This window comes from Ostrea edulis, chromosome 5 (assembly GCF_947568905.1).
Source record: "Ostrea edulis chromosome 5, xbOstEdul1.1, whole genome shotgun sequence".
Classification (NCBI taxonomy): Eukaryota; Metazoa; Mollusca; class Bivalvia; order Ostreida; family Ostreidae; genus Ostrea; species Ostrea edulis.
This window is the reverse complement of record NC_079168.1, coordinates 13,231,148-13,248,248: the sequence shown is the minus strand read 5'-3', so window position 1 is coordinate 13,248,248 and position 17,101 is coordinate 13,231,148. Positions and strand designations below refer to the sequence as shown.

At 34.9% G+C, this 17,101-nt stretch overlaps 1 protein-coding gene across 6 annotated transcripts in view; it reads left to right on the top strand.

Moving 5' to 3' along the window:
• The window catches only part of LOC125649650 (transient receptor potential cation channel subfamily M member 1-like), a 119,654-nt gene that overhangs the window by 78,026 nt on the left and 24,527 nt on the right, over positions 1 to 17,101 (top strand). For all 6 annotated transcript variants that reach the window (XM_048877321.2, XM_048877320.2, XM_048877322.2 and 3 more), the window contains 11 exons: positions 785 to 1,001; positions 1,469 to 1,593; positions 2,189 to 2,360; positions 7,274 to 7,457; positions 10,951 to 11,074; positions 13,165 to 13,234; positions 13,901 to 14,001; positions 15,089 to 15,223; positions 15,330 to 15,380; positions 15,624 to 15,755; positions 16,276 to 16,452. In XM_048877321.2, the coding sequence (XP_048733278.2) occupies positions 785 to 1,001; positions 1,469 to 1,593; positions 2,189 to 2,360; positions 7,274 to 7,457; positions 10,951 to 11,074; positions 13,165 to 13,234; positions 13,901 to 14,001; positions 15,089 to 15,223; positions 15,330 to 15,380; positions 15,624 to 15,755; positions 16,276 to 16,452 (1,488 nt within the window). The remainder of the gene's footprint in view (positions 1 to 784; positions 1,002 to 1,468; positions 1,594 to 2,188; positions 2,361 to 7,273; positions 7,458 to 10,950; positions 11,075 to 13,164; positions 13,235 to 13,900; positions 14,002 to 15,088; positions 15,224 to 15,329; positions 15,381 to 15,623; positions 15,756 to 16,275; positions 16,453 to 17,101) is intronic.

Genomic DNA, 17,101 nt, shown 5'->3' with positions numbered 1-17,101 from the left:
TCATTACAGATTTTACAATGATATTGTTTATCATTACAGATTTTGCAATGATAATTGTTTATCAGTTCAGATTTTACAATGATATTGTTTATCAGTTCAGATTTTACAATGATATTGTTTATCAGTTCAGATTTTACAATGATATTGTTTATCATTACAGATTTTACAATGATATTGTTTATCATTTCAGATTTTACAATGATATTGTTTATCATTACAGATTTTACAATGATATTGTTTATCATTACAGATTTTACAATGATATTGTTTATCAGTTCAGATTTTACAATGATATTGTTTATCAGTTCAGATTTTACAATGATATTGTTTATCAGTTCAGATTTTACAATGATATTGTTTATCAGTACAGATTTTACAATGATATTGTTTATCAGTTCAGATTTTACAATGATATTGTTTATCAGTTCAGATTTTACAATGATATTGTTTATCAGTTCAGATTTTACAATGATATTGTTTATCAGTTCAGATTTTACAATGATATTGTTTATCATTACAGATTTTACAATGATATTGTTTATCAGTTCAGATTTTACAATATTGTTTATCATTTCAGATTTTACAATGATATTGTTTATCATTTCAGATTTTACAATGATATTGTTTATCATTACAGATTTTACAATGATATTGTTTATCATTACAGATTTTACAATGATATTGTTTATCATTACAGATTTACAATGATATTGTTTATCATTACAGATTTACAATGATATTGTTTATCATTACAGATTTACAATGATGTTGTTTATCATTTCAGTATGTGAGACTGAGCAGTTTTGATACAAAAGCTGAGAATGTGTTGCAGCTTTTAACCAAACACTGGGGACTAGACCTCCCTAAGCTCCTCATCACAGTGCAGGGGGGGATTCTGAACTTTGATCTCCAGCCCAAACTTAAACGTGTATTCCGGAAAGGATTGCTTAAGGCAGCCAAAACCACAGGAGCTTGGATTATAACCGGTGGAACCAACACCGGTACATATTGCATTTATCTCACAGCAGCGTAGCACAACGGTAGACTGTGCATTTATCTCACAGCAGCGTAGCACAACAGTAGACTGTGTTCCATGTTACAGCGGTTTTCCTGTTAATCTGATATTTTATTAAGATTAACTGGAAAATTAAATTACATGACAGTTAATCAAAACAACATAGAAATTTCAATAAATGTTGTTAAACCTTTCACAAAATAGGAACCAGTCCAGGTTTTTTTTAAATTTAGGCTTCAGCACATGTACAAGCAAATTTTATCAACTTGCAAAAAAAAGTATTTTGATATTTATGATTGGAATAGCATCTACATTCTTCTGAATTTTTCATTAAGTAAACATGTATCATCTTTCCCCAAGTTTGCTGATGAAGAATTCTGATCAATTTTCCCATGTAATTGTTTTAAATGAACGAAACTACTAATAAAGGCTGTTTTGTTTTTTTTCTTCAAGGTGTAACAAGACATGTTGGGGATGCCATAAGTGATCGAACAACCAAACTGAAAAACAAAGTAGTGGCCATCGGGATAGCACCATGGGGAATCGTGGAAAACAAGGAGGAGCTGATAGGAAAAGATGTAAATGATGTTTTGTATCTGCTCTTGATGCTTGGGGCGGGATGAACCGGTGAATCCTGGTCGTCTTAATTTGTTTTTTGTGGTTCTCAATTTAAAGCAGAAGATGTTATATACCTCATTCCAGCTTTGTGTAGATATGTTACTGAACATGTGAAAAGTTGTCAAGTTATGTATTTGCTGTGAATTTTTACACTCATTAGAATGTATAATAATAAATTTTGAAGTAAATATTCAACCTTTATCAGATTTATAGCATACAATATGTGTATATTGTGTTTATATTGTGGATGTTACATTTTGGCGTAGTTGTGTGTGCATCTCTTTATGATCAACTTTGACTTAGTTGTATGTGTGCCAACAGACATTACCAATAGTTGTGCTGAATTTTGAATATACCTCCCGTACAGTAACTATATGGCATCACACTCCATGGCTACCAATTGGTGGATCCTAAAGGATTAGGGAGTGGAGTTGCCATCCATTATTAGCCTAAATAATTCACATTATCCATTAGTGTTTGTTGTTGAACTTTATTAAGTAGACTTTCTTATATTCATGTTATATCGCTAAATTTTCATCCATCTTCTTATTTTAGGTTGTTGTGCCATATCACTGCGTCTCCTCACCGAAGAGCAATTATGCAGTGTTGAACAGCAATCACTCGTACTTCTTGTTAGTAGACAACGGAACTGTGGGAAAATACGGAGGGGAAATCATATTCAGGAAGAGGCTGGAAAGATTCATTGCACAGCAAAAAATTTCCATAAGTAAGTGTAGTGCTGTTAATTATCCAATGTAGAAGTTAAAGAGCAGGGCAGTCGATGTTGTTTATATTACTATAAATAGTTTCAGTATTATGATTTTTTATGCCCATGCCATAAATGGCTGGGACATAAAGTGCTGCCCCTTTCTATCCTTCCATCATGGATGAATAGATGAAGTTTTCCTTACTTTTTTTGCTATGCTTGCAGATGTTGAACTGATTTTTGTGTGTGTACATGTAGCTGTATACTGATGTCTGTGTTTTGCTTCATTGGACAGCCATTGGACTTTAAAAATTTCACAGAATTGATAGTTTTCAGAATTACAGATACTGTGATGATCTCGGTTTATAGTTGTATAATGGTAACTTAAAGATGACCTTTAAATTTTGCCCTGGTTGATTTACATGAAGCAGAGTTATATCCCTTGGATTTAAAAATTTCTTGGGTGTATTTTCCTTGTTAAGCTGAGTTTTAGTTTGTAGTTTTGTAGTGAAGAAATACATATCAAGTTTAAGATTCATTCTATCTAACCTAATTTCTGCCGATTGATTGGCTAGTGGACTCTGTAGACTCATTGTTTTCTTATATATCACTATACTTGCATTATGAATGTACACGTACAACACATATATAATTGATTGGTATCGTATTTAAAGGTAATCGATTAAGGTTGTTTTGGAATATATTTTGATCAGGGTTACACGACACGTGGACTTTCAGACATTTTTCACTGTGTATATATGATGAACTACAGTACAGAACAGTTTGTTCCAAATTGCATGGTGATTTACTGGTGTATTCATCTTTTTACTGGGCAATTGTTAAGAAAAAAAAAGGGGGGGGGGGGCATTCATGTTGTATTGGTGCAAAATCATATAGCATCCCCCATCCAACCCTGGAACCACTGTGTATGTAATTTTCTACAGTGATAAACATCTTATTACACTTTTACTTAATTGGTGATTAACTTTAAACATGTTTGTTTTAAACTTTAATAAGTGAAAGTTGTTACATATATATGTAGAAAAGTTCAATATCAGAGGCTGAAAAACTGGTATGATCTCCAGAATATCTTGACATGATGTTGGGAGAATTGTAATTGTAGTTTTGGAATAAGCAATGAAAAACATTCAGACAAATGACTGCAAAATAGCTCTTCCCCTTAATTACCGAGGACCTGGCCCCCCCAAGACACCTATTCCCTGTGGTTATATTAAGGAATCTTATCTGCACAGACAGCAGTTCCCTGTAGAACTGTATTCATTTGGATTGTTTGACACTGTCATAGATGTTTACAATAAAAGTGGGAAAGTGCATTTTATGTTTATTTAAACACCAAAATAGAACTGCTTTACTTCGTCAGACACTTCTGAGTGCAAACAACATAGACTGGGGATGCATCAAAGAATGCATACAATTTAGTTATCTCAGAAGTGACCAAGCTCGCTTTTTAGTTATTGTATGAGACTAAAAGAAAATGGATTCACATCAGGGAGAGTCCAAGGAAATAGCCATCAGAGGAATATCAACAGGAAATATTTAGCATACATGTTGACAAAATTTCTGTTGTGTTGTTATTATGTCTTCTTCTTTAAAAAGTTTATTTTACATTTTTTCGTACTAATTATCTAAATATGAAATTTTAACTTTATTTGCCTGTTGGTCAACAAGGTACATGTTTTTACAAAAATATTCTTGTCATTCAATTTCAAAATCCTTTGGTGCATAATGATTTCTCGTAAGACTCTGAAACTTCCGTTTAATCTTGTTGTTTCTTGCTTATGGCCGTGCTTGTCTCTTCCTCTTGCTTATGGCTTTTTATCTCTCCTTAATTATCTAGTCTTTTGAAATACAAATATAAATATGGTCAACATTGATTTTTTTAATGTTTCCATGGAAATGGTGAGATGGCACCTGGGGTTAGTACTATATTTATGGAAAAATTTCTAAAAAGTCCTGTGGTAATGTGAAAAGAGCAGTTATCAAGGCAGCTGTTTTCTATTTAAGTGTGGGTGCATGTCCATTTGATGGTTCCAGAAATCTGATAGACTATAGGTCAACATTCTCTGTAACTGCACATAAGGAACATTGGAGCAAAGATTTCTAGGAAAGCTTGAAGGAAGACTTGAGGGGTGTATAATTAAAGGATTTTTGTATATGACATCAATAATATAGATTGGGAAAAACAGTCAAAATTAGTACATCTGATTTATTTTTGAAATAGCTAGGTGTATGGTGTACAAAGTGCTCTATTGTCTTTGATGGGATATACGTAATTAAAATAAAAAAAATATTGTAATTGATGAAAGAAACTGTCACTTTCTACATCAGCGTTAAATGATAGGAATTTATGGTCTGTTTTTTGAATATGCTTAATTAATGCATCATTATAATTCATACAAACATGGTGCATTTTGTGAATTTGCATTTTAATAAAATGGTTCTGTTCATTTGTTTATCTGTGTTCACATTAGAAATTTTTAGTGTATGTCACAATTTACAGTCAGAAGTGAAATGACTACTGTAATATGCGGTTGAGGAAGTAAATTCCTTTGCTTGTGCCCTTGCAATATGGTGATTCCCACTGTAATTGTGTTGGAAAATAATGGTATCTATTGCTTGAATGCCTTAATAAAATGATATTTGTCCACCCATAATTATTCTTATATGTCAGACTCGAGGGATTTGTGAAATTCTTGGCTTTGTTTTGTATACACGTTAGTTTGGTACAGGAAATATCTTGGTCTTTGTAACGAGACCTACAAATTTTGTCTTCAAATTTACCAGCAATCTCCAATAGGAGATTGTCTATTTTTTGGTTTATTTGCAATCTCCTGGACTGACTTTCAATCTTATTTCCCTTTAACGGTCCTTTGACGACCCTAGAATTTTTGGTGACAGTTTGTTTTTCCAGTAGTCAGCTTCATTGCTCATGTAATGAAGTAGATTATCCATTCATTGGATTTGACAGCTGTAGAATTCCAAGTTTTTTCATGATAGACCATGCTCGTTTGGACAATTTTGGTTCAGCGTAGTGATTGAGATTAAAGTGACAATCCAGAATATCCAGTACAATTTATGACTCAAAATTCCTTATAATTTGATTGGGTAGGGGTGGGGGAGAGCATTAACTTTGAATATGCCTATCAATAAGCATACTCGTGGTGACAATTTCTAAAAGCGATCATAAATCTCTTAAAAAGATGGGAATTTTTAGGTTATCGATATCATAACTGCATATAAAATCATCGTGTGATTTTTCCAATTATCAAGAGAGAGCATCCACACTATCTGTCAGTTCGAGCTGTCAACTCAAACCATTATACGGGGAGAGCTGAGCTAAGCAGTAATAACTCTGAGGATTAGTTTACACACTGTCTGTCACAGAGGTGGGGGTAATCAAGCCCGTGATTTCTTGGCACAAACATTCTTGTTCTCTTAAATCTTGATGAATGTGTGTATAGATGGGGCCATTTTGCATTTGATCAGAATCCTGCTTTGTAAACAAGTCCATCTGAGGACCAGATGAGTAGGAAGAATGGGAGGGAAGGCTTGGAGTGGTCATAATAAAAATATTTTGAAAAGACGTGACTTGATTTTGATTAATGTTTATGAGGTCTATTGATTTGATACATGTTCCACTCTTTGGCCATTCCCATTTCCAAGTAGTTTCTGCCAATAAACAAGTTTAATGGTAGAGGATAGGGGATTGATTGACCGCAGTTTTCAAACTTAAGTCTGTAGACTAACCTCATTGAGTGAATGTATTTCTTGTCAGTGACCTTGACCTGTGAGGTTGTGACCTTTAGATATAAAGTAAGATGTACTCAGTATGACCCTCCCCATGGAGTCCTGATCTTAGCATTTAGTGATAAAAAGTTGGATTTTATTGAAGTCCAAGTTCTGTTTATCTATTTGTTTGACATACAGTCAAACCTTGTTATCTCTGACTCAACTGAGGAAACTACAATATATCCAAAGATTCGAGATATTGAGGGTAAAATACATAAAGAAAATGTAATTGGGACTTTCAACTCACTTTGACATATCCATGGTATTCGAGATATATGGTATTCGAGATATCAATATTTGAAATACCGAAGTTCTACTATAGATTTTCAATTTCATTATAGGTAGACCAATGAGATTAACTCATAGTATCAAATTACGAGAGATTGCCTGTTTAGTTTGCAGAAAAAAATCCGACTTGTACATGTATCATGGGTCTTCTGTATATCGTTTCTCCTGATTCATGTCGGGATTCTGTAGGAAATGTATGCAGTTACATATTCTTGTAAGTTATTCAGTATGAAATATGTTATTTTTATTGGTTGGGTAAGATATGAGAAAAATTGGCTGTTCAGTTCCAGTAACCATAGATACATCAACTGATTGAATTGGAATAAAAGACGTCAAAGCTTTGTAAATTAAAAACTGATGTGTTACATTTTATGATGCAATAGCAAGAATAGCGTCCCGTTTGTAGTATGTAGTGCAACTTCCTTGTGCAGAGGGCATGAAAATTTAGATCCGCGTTAGTTTTTAAGAATTCATATCACACCAGAGAAAATTTTATGAATGAAAAGTAAGAGGATAAGTACAATGATAGTTTGAAAACTTTAAAATTACTTTATTGACTTAGAAAAAGCAATTTTAGTAGAAAGTAGCAACAACAACAAAAGAAGTTAAAACCCCTGCAAGATTTGAACTCACAATCTACAAATAAGTAGTCTCACATGTTAACCCGTTGAGCTAACATGCCAGCTAGCCAATACAGTTGGACAAGAATTATACTTCTGTTTTTTATTTTACATTTATGATTTGAAAGGATGTCGGCCATTAAGACAATGTGTTATTCATCCTTGATATGGCTTTTATACCTTTGAATATTTAATGCAGTGATATTATTGTTACAGCTAGTGGAGTTCAGGGACGTGGCGTACCTGTTATTTGTGTGGTGCTGGAGGGTGGTGCCAACACCATCCGCTCTGTGCTGGAGTATGTGACAGACAAACCACCTGTCCCTGTGGTGGTCTGCGATGGTAGCGGTAGAGCTGCAGACCTGTTGGCGTTCACCCACAAATTTGCTCAAGAAGATGGGTAGGTGAAAACTGTCCTAGCAAATCTCTCTTGCCACCCAATTATTTGTCGGTCTTGCTGTCAAATGTGGTGAATATTTTCTGCTTGCTTTTAAGTCAATGCTATGCCTGGATGTGTTCAAGATTAGAATTTAAGAGTAACTGGGGGATCTGCTTTGCAGAGAAGAACATTAAATTAAGATGTGAGTTGTGAGCAAGACCTTAAATGTAGACAAAAAATTCAGTTAAAAAATATATAAAGAGGTGTTAAAGTTTAAGTGGTGGTTAATTATGTTATAATGTGATGTGTCGGTTTATCACTCAATTAATTGTCGCATTAATTAAAATTTTCCATAATGAGAGATCTTATCAAAAAGTCTTATGTGAAACAGCCATATACAGTGTTGAGTTTTTAAAAGTATTCTTTGATTTTTCTGATATTTTTTAATTTCCTTGTTGAAATATTATGAAATAAAAATTCGGTGAAAATATATTTTCACCACTGATTTTGGCATCACAGTATTATAGACATTAGCCATCTTCGTGGTTTGATCATGATTGACGCATGCAAACCATACTTTGTGAACCCAGACAGAATAATGGTGATTTGTGGCCACCTGAAACGAAGTAGCAGGAAATGCACATATGTTTGACATTGCACATAATTAATTCAATGATTTCTAATTAATACTATGATTTATTTGTATATCCCAACTGCTTAGCAACTTTATATCAGCATTTCAGTCATTTATGTAGTTTGAAATTATGATAAGAATTAGAGTCAAAATAGTTTGTTAGTGATCATTGTTATTTAAAAGCACCGCACAAACAACCTGCTTCCTCAGAAAAATAAATCAATAGCTGAAGAACCTATTCACTGAAAAGTTGGATTTTGTAAATAAACACATGAGAAAGGCACCTGATCACACGGTAATTGTGTGTGACTGGGATTTCAATTTGACAAGTTTTCCCACAAATGGCCTTTGTATTGCTTGTTTCAAGTTCTTGTCAGTTGATTAACATGTTAGGTGAATCATTAGTAAATCTACAACTGCATATTGCCATAGGAAGTGTTCGCCATTAATCCTGTCTGAAGATGGCCCAAACACTACAAAAATTAATTAAACATTTGTACATTTCTATTGGTTAGCTAATTTGTAATGAATGAACAAGTAGATGAAGAACAAATATTTTTTAAGGATGTAGATTTAATCCATAGGGTGCTGAATAATCATCGCTTTTCAATGAATTTTTTGTTCTTAGGAATCAAAGATCAGCAAGATGTTTTTCAATGCATTGCAAAATAGCATAGAACAAAACGGAATGTTGGTGTCAACATGGTTCAGCAAACTTGAAATAGAAATTAGGGAATTCTGATATGCACAAGGATACAAATCGTTTTTTAAAATAATTAGATAACATTTTTATTTGGGACAGAATGTCCCAATGAAATTAAAACTGTACAGGTTATGCTTGATTTTAGGTCATTGTGTTCGGTCATTCACTGCTGTACCGGGAAACAAAATTATCTTTTCATATTTAGAAAATGGAGAACATCAAGTGGGAAAGAAAAAACGTTTTGAAGTTTAGTGGAAAATTTCCTGCATTTTAATTTTTGTTGTCCCTGAAATATTTATATATAAGTTAAAGGTTAAAATTAAGTTGTGTAACACGTACTGCACTTTTGTGATGAAGGCTGCTATTTTTTATAGTTAATTGCCAGGGATTTTTTAGTGGCCCATTAAGGGTGACAGAGCAGTAAGATATATATTCCTTCTCCTGACAAGTTACAAATTAGGGAACAAACTGTGTGGGGGAAGTCTTGCATAATTTCACTAGTCTATCCCTCTGCAATAAAAAACATGATACAACATTTGTAGCATAAATGACTAAACTGCAAAAAGAATTTCACGACTTGTCATTAACTTGAATAAAATCCTTAATTTCAGCGAATCTGCAGAAGTTTGCTAAAATATGATTATCATTCCCTCAGAATTGAATGTTTGGAGTGTTTCATTGGTGTGTCCATATTATTGTCTGTTTCTCTGTCTGTATATAGCAAACACATTTGATGTAGCTTGTAACTTTTGCACTGTAAGTGAGAGAGGATCTATATTTAGTTATCCTTGTAACAAAATATTTTCAATGATATCATGGTTAATGACCTTATGACCTTGACATTAGTCTTTATCCCACCCCCTCATATCAAATTCTTTAACATTGATTATAACTTTTGAAGTATTAATGGGAGGGCTTTGATATTGATTGGGTAAAACCTTTGTGACAAGGCCCTTCCACTGACACTAGTGATAGGAGACAAGGCCCTTCCACTGACACTAGTGATAGGAAACAAGGCCCTTCCACTGACACTAGTGATAGGAAACAAGGCCCTTCCACTGACACTATTGATAGGAAACAAGGCCCTTCCACTGACACTAGTGATAGGAGACGAGGCCCTTCCACTGACACTAGTGATAGGAGACAAGGCCCTTCCACTGACACTAGTGATAGGAGATGAGGCCCTTCCACTGACACTAGTGATAGGAGATGAGGCCCTTCCACTGACACTAGTGATAGGAGATGAGGCCCTTCCACTGACACTAGTGATAGGAGATGAGGCCCTTCCACTGACACTAGTGATAGGAGATGAGGCCCTTCCACTGACACTAGTGATAGGAGACGAGGCCCTTCCACTGACACTAGTGATAGGAGACGAGGCCCTTCCACTGACACTAGTGATAGGAGACGAGGCCCTTCCACTGACACTAGTGATAGGAGACGAGGCCCTTCCACTGACACTAGTGATAGGAGACAAGGCCCTTCCACTGACACTAGTGATAGGAGACAAGGCCCTTCCACTGACACTAGTGATAGGAGACGAGGCCCTTCCACTGACACTAGTGATAGGAGATGAGGCCCTTCCACTGACACTAGTGATAGGAGATGAGGCCCTTCCACTGACACTAGTGATAGGAGACGAGGCCCTTCCACTGACACTAGTGATAGGAGACGAGGCCCTTCCACTGACACTAGTGATAGGAGACAAGGCCCTTCCACTGACACTAGTGATAGGAGACGAGGCCCTTCCACTGACACTAGTGATAGGAGACGAGGCCCTTCCACTGACACTAGTGATAGGAGACGAGGCCCTTCCACTGACACTAGTGATAGGAGACAAGGCCCTTCCACTGACACTAGTGATAGGAGACAAGGCCCTTCCACTGACACTAGTGATAGGAGATGAGGCCCTTCCACTGACACTAGTGATAGGAGACAAGGCCCTTCCACTGACACTAGTGATAGGAGACAAGGCCCTTCCACTGACACTAGTGATAGGAGAAAGCAACCGTATAATGTGTGTCACTGGAGACAGTCTAGTTTTCTTTGTTTTGTCTATTTATCTTTGTATTTTTAAAATGATAATTCTGACCCCAAATGAGATATTTTTTTTTTCATCTTTGCAATGATTCAGTAACATTCTTTTTTTGAATAAAAGTAAGCACTTCTTGTTTTAGGACAATGGTGGAAAGCTTAAGGGACCAGCTCATTCTTACAATACAGAAAACCTTTCAGTATTCACAGGAGCAAGCAGAAAAGTTATTTTTGGAACTCATGTTATGTGTGAAGAAGAGAGAATTGGTAAGTATTTGAGGAGAGATTGTCACCAAACATTGAAGTTATCTCCCCTGCCAGAGTATAAGGGAGATTGTCACCAAAACATTGAATTTATCTCCCATTTCAGAGCACCCCATTTAATATAAAACCTTTATTGAATTATGAGTTTAAACACTACATTGCCAGTTTGAAATATTTTTCCTGCACTGAGTGATCCATGGACATGGTGTTACAATGATAGACATGATATTATAGGTTGATCATGGAAGTGCTCTCTGCCTCAGTGTATCACATCTTTTTTTTTCCTGGCATGAAACCTGATGCTGCATACATTATTACTTATTAGTTAATTATTGATTGTCTACAGAAATTTGTCTGGCTGATAAAGTACAGATAAGGTGATGAGGTGAATCTGACAATTTTTTATTATAGAACATGTTGCTACATTTTATAGTATCAAAATTTTTAAACACTGAACAGTACACTTTACCATCATCAAAAAGTTTAATTGTGGTCTTGTGTTTAAAGGGAAAGAACTTGGAGACAATTTTGGGAAGAGTTATTCCTCTTTTTTCTCTGCAGTTTTTCACCTCTTTTTACACAACCTTGCAATGTTTTTAAAAGATTGCATATTGCTTACAGGGAGATACAATTTATTCATATCAAAAGAATGAAATTAGATTAGTGTATGCACACCTGTACAAGTAATATATATAAATACATCTGTTGGCTCCTGACCTGAATTATGGTAAAGTGAACAACAAAATTTATGATGCTCTCTGCTTTTAATGAAGGGAAATTTAGGAAAAACTTCCAGATTTAGCAACTTAATTGTTGAAAATGTGTATGGCATAACGCCTGCAGGATTTTCTTGTCAGATTGAGCATTTCTTGTCAGTGCAATATTTTATTTAGTTGTAAATGACAGCTCTTCTAGTAGGTCAGGGTCTTCATGTAAACTGAAACCTTTTCTAGAAAATTCAGATCAAATTTGATTTTTCATGTTATCTGCAGTTGAAAATGGTTGTTATATTACTGTAGTCAAAGTTGTGTAGCCATGGAAGTAATACAATGAATGGAGAAAATGATTATTCTTTTTTTTTCTTTTTGAAAAATAGACAGTTAGCGAATCTTTTGTTCCAAGAATAGTTTATACAGTTGTTTTGAAAGGACCACACAGCCTTAAGCTCTCATTGGCTGATTTTAAAATTTAACTCGCTTGATGTGAATACAGTCCATGCAGGAAGCTGGTTGTTGGAGGCATGATCTTAACATGCACAAGGTCAAAACATTGTGTAGACATTAAGATAGGTAATTTGTACAGGATAGAGAGACACGCCGAGACAGGACACTAATTGCACCGACACAGGATCATGAATTATTTAGGAAGTGAATCCTGAACATGCCAATAGAAAAAGAGTCTTGCTCATGCTTTTTCCGTCAAATTGTGAATAAACTAGAAATTTTTTATTCAGAAATTGATCGCGGGGAGGGGGGGGGGGGTGCTTGAGTTTTCATATATTGCATATTTTTTGTCAGTGTTTTGTTTACAATTATTAAAAATTTGATAATATTTACATTTCTGAAAAATTTCATAAGTTTGCCTAATTATTTCTGACAGTTGCAGTTGTTGTGATGTACTTATTACTATATTAGAATTATACAAAGCATGATGTACACAAATGAAATATATCCCACTGACTTGTAGCCTGTAAACAAACTTTTATTTGTACGTGAGAAAGGTTTGCGAGAACTTCATCATTATGAATATTTCTCTCTTTGAACCAACACTCCTTTAATGTCTAATGTATTTGTATTCTGCAAATTAATTACGGCAAATCAATTTATCAACTGTAAATTTCAAAATAAGTGGTCTGTAATAAAAGTGGTTTACAGTGCATACATTTATCAGTAGAAGTACTATTAGATTAAATTCATTACACTAGATAATTTTTACAGATTTTCGTGAAATTTTACACAAAGTTTACATACTTCTGTCCTTTTATCATAACACAATTAAGAATGGAGAGATCATTTTCAGAACTTATATACAGCTATCTATATTGACATATACAAGATTAAATTACTAGATTTTATATTTTTTCTGTGTTTTAGATCACAGTGTTCAGGATGGGGGAAGGAGCACAAGACATTGATCTAGCAATATTAACAGCTCTCCTCAAAGGTAGGCTCTGTCAATTTAGTGACAATCCAGGCTCTGTCAATTTAGTGACAAACCAGGCTCTGTCAATTTAGTCACAATCCAGGCTCTGTCAATGTAGTGACAATCTAGGCTCTGTCAATTTAGTGACGATATAGGCTCTGTCAATTTAGTGACAATCTAGGCTCTGTCAATTTAGTGACAATCCAGGCTCTGTCAATGTAGTGACGATCTAGGCTCTGTCAATTTAGTGACAATCTACGCTTGTTGATTTAGTGACGATCTAGGCTCTGTCAATTGAGTGACGATCTAGGGTTGGCATTTTGAAATTGCCACAAATTTTTATATTTCTTGCATATAGAAATGGTCATTTGGAACATTTTGACATGTTTTGGAACATTTCCTCTAATTGAGAATGTTTTACTAGAGCAAGAATATGCCACTAATTATATTTTACACATGGAATAAGAATGTTCTGCTGTATAAGACAAACCCTGTAAAACACAGTACCTTGGTGAATCTTTCAATTCTATGTTACTTTTTAAATTTGAATGTAGAGGAAATTTCTATTCCACTTCATAAGGATATTGTTACTCTGGGAATAGCTTACAACAAGCTAGAAATAAGACTGTATTCTGTAACTAAAGCAGTTTGATTTTGTTGATGATTGAAGTCTTCATTGTGTTACAGGAACCAATGCCAGTGCTCCAGATCAGCTGAGTTTGGCCTTGACCTGGGACAGAGTGGACATTGCCCGCAGTCACATCTTTACCTACGGACAGGAATGGCCGGTAAGTGGCCAAAGAATCAGATCTCTGTTTCAAGTCATCTGATTACAACAGGTTTCTAATTTTGTATGTATCATATTGATAAGAAAAATAGATACAAAAATTAACAACTTCATTGGTCACTAATCCAAAAATATGGAATAGGTGTACCTCACCAATCAAAGAATTTTACAGAAATAAATGGCGTATAAGTGGTATTTTTAGCGAGACACAATTTAACAATTTGTCCAAAAATTATGGACAAATTATGCGTATATGTATTTAGCGAGAGCAATTCTAGCAACTTTATAATTCTAAGAAAGATAGCTATTACCTTCGATATTGAATGAATATTAGCGATATTCAATTTTAGTTATCTCAACACTGTCACTAATAATGCCAAATTAAGTCCTCCCTAAAAATTCTACTTATACGATAAGTGGAGATGATTTCTACTTATACGGTAAGTGGAGATGGTTTCTACTTATACGATAAGTGGAGATGGTTTCTAATTATACGGTAAGTGGAGATGGTTTCTACTTATACGGTAAGTGGAGATGATTTCTACTTATACGGTAAGTGGAGATGGTTTCTACTTATACGGTAAGTGGAGATGGTTTCTACTTATACGGTAAGTGGAGGTGGTTTCTACTTATACGGTAAGTGGAGATGATTTCTACTTATACGGTAAGTGGAGATGGTTTCTACTTATACGGTAAGTGGAGATGGTTTCTACTTATACGGTAAGTGGAGGTGGTTTCTACTTATACGGTAAGTGGAGATGGTTTCTACTTATACGGTAAGTGGAGATGATTTCTGATGGTAAGTGGAGATGATTTCTACTTATACGGTAAGTGGAGATGGTTTCTACTTATACGGTAAGTGGAGATGGTTTCTACTTATACGGTAAGTGGAGATGATTTCTGATGGTAAGTGGAGGTGGTTTCTACTTATACGGTAAGTGGAGATGGTTTCTACTTATACGGTAAGTGGAGATGATTTCTGATGGTAAGTGGAGATGATTTCTACTTATACGGTAAGTGGAGATGGTTTCTACTTATATGGTAAGTGGAGATGATTTCTGACGGTTTATGTTGTAATTGTGTTACAGGAAGGATCTCTAGAGCAGGCAATGATGGATGCTTTGATAAATGACCGGGTAGATTTCGTGAAATTGTTGTTGGAGAATGGAGTTAGTATGCAGACTTTTCTTACCATCCCCAGGCTGGAGGAGCTGTACAACACTGTAAGTCTCTGCACACAAGCCTCACTCTGAGAGCTGTCAGTCATGGAAAATCTAATTTTGTCTGGGTGTTAATGGAGTAATAATGAATTTTGTTTTTATTTCATAGAGACAAGGTCCTGCTAACACGCTACGATACTTGATTAGGGATGTGAAAAAGGTATAGTTACATGTGATCGTAGTATGGGGAAGAGATGATGAATTAAATTTTGAGGGATTCGTAGTAAATCTTCAATTTTATGAATTTGAATGATAACGTATTTGCATTTGAGTTCAGCAGTAATTGTAATTATTCCATATAGAAAAATGGAATTTGTTATTGCGGTTTTAACAATGAATCTATATGATAAAGTTTTAGAATTTATGTTTACTTCATTGCATTTTATTTTTATTTGTATTTCAGCATGTGTTGTCCAGCTATAACTACACATTGATAGACATTGGGATGGTGATAGAACATCTGATGGGAGGAGCTTTCAGATCTACCTACTGCAGGAAACGATTCCGACAAAAATACAACGCTCTCAAGAGAAACGTAAGTTACCGTGTACACATTCGGGAAGGAAATTAAAAATTAAATGTTATGTTTCTTTATTTAATCATAAATTGTAATATAACTGATTTGTGATCTGTATTTTGATTGGCTAATGCACTAATGTTTGAGGCAGTTAAACAAGCAGTAACGAGACAGAAAGTTTTCCATTTTGGCGTCATAATAGAATGACACAAAATAACGTTAAGCGTAAACATTTCATGTTGTATTTCATATTACAAAAAAGCAAAACTCAATGAAAGGAGACATGAACATAAAACAAATTTATTATTTGTGACCATTAATGCTGATTTAACAGTCACAAATAACTATTTTGCGTGTTCTACTAATGCGTAGATGGTAAAACTCAGGTTTCATGACTACTAATGAGAAGATAGTTATTCCCTAATTTATAGCAACGAAGATTTTAAAATTGCATTGTTTCCAGTTGAAATGTTGAATTAATCTTTAATGATATTGTATTCCCATAGTAAGGTATTGATTGATCATGTTGTCTATACAGAATACTGCTGGCAATCTACACAGTATTGTGACTGAACTACCTCTGATGATTGACACGAAGGATGCTCAGGAACTTTTCCCCTACCCCTTCCATGATCTCATGATTTGGGCCGTGTTGATGAAGCGACAGAAGATGGCGCTGTTCATGTGGCAACATGGAGAAGAAGCCATGGCGAAGGTAGGACCCCCCCCCCCCCCCCCCCACACACACACACACACACACACACACAAACACACATGGCTAAGGTAAGGAATCCCTAATCCCACACACACACTGAAATTATGACTTAATTCACTGAATTTCTGAGATATCATCTCTTCTCTTGCATGCTCTTATTGATGAAAAGGTAATTTTCTTTTTTTAATTAGCCAGAGAATCACATTAAAATAACAGATGAATTTTTGTTAGGACTTCATCTTAATTTCTTAGCACATCAAAATTATTTGTTCCCTACCAGTTAAACTGCTGAAGGGGACTATAGGTTTCTTCTCTGTTTGTTTGTCCCTCTTTCTGTCAGTCAGTCTGTCCCATTGGTTTGCCAGACTTTTTCCCATTATAATGCTTGCAAGGATTCATTTGAAACTTTCAGTGTAGTTTCAGAGATGCAAACTACAGATCAATTTGAATTTGGTAACGTTTGATGGACAGGTGTGAAAGAAATGAATTTTTATATTGTTATGTTTTTATATTCATCGGGATCGTGTTGCGATTGAAAGGCTGTAAAAGTAGGACATTTGAATAGAGGCAGTCGACAAAATTGGGTTGCTCATTGTGTAAATAATTATATCTTTAATTTACCATTTCAAGCTCATGAATCGCAAAAGGA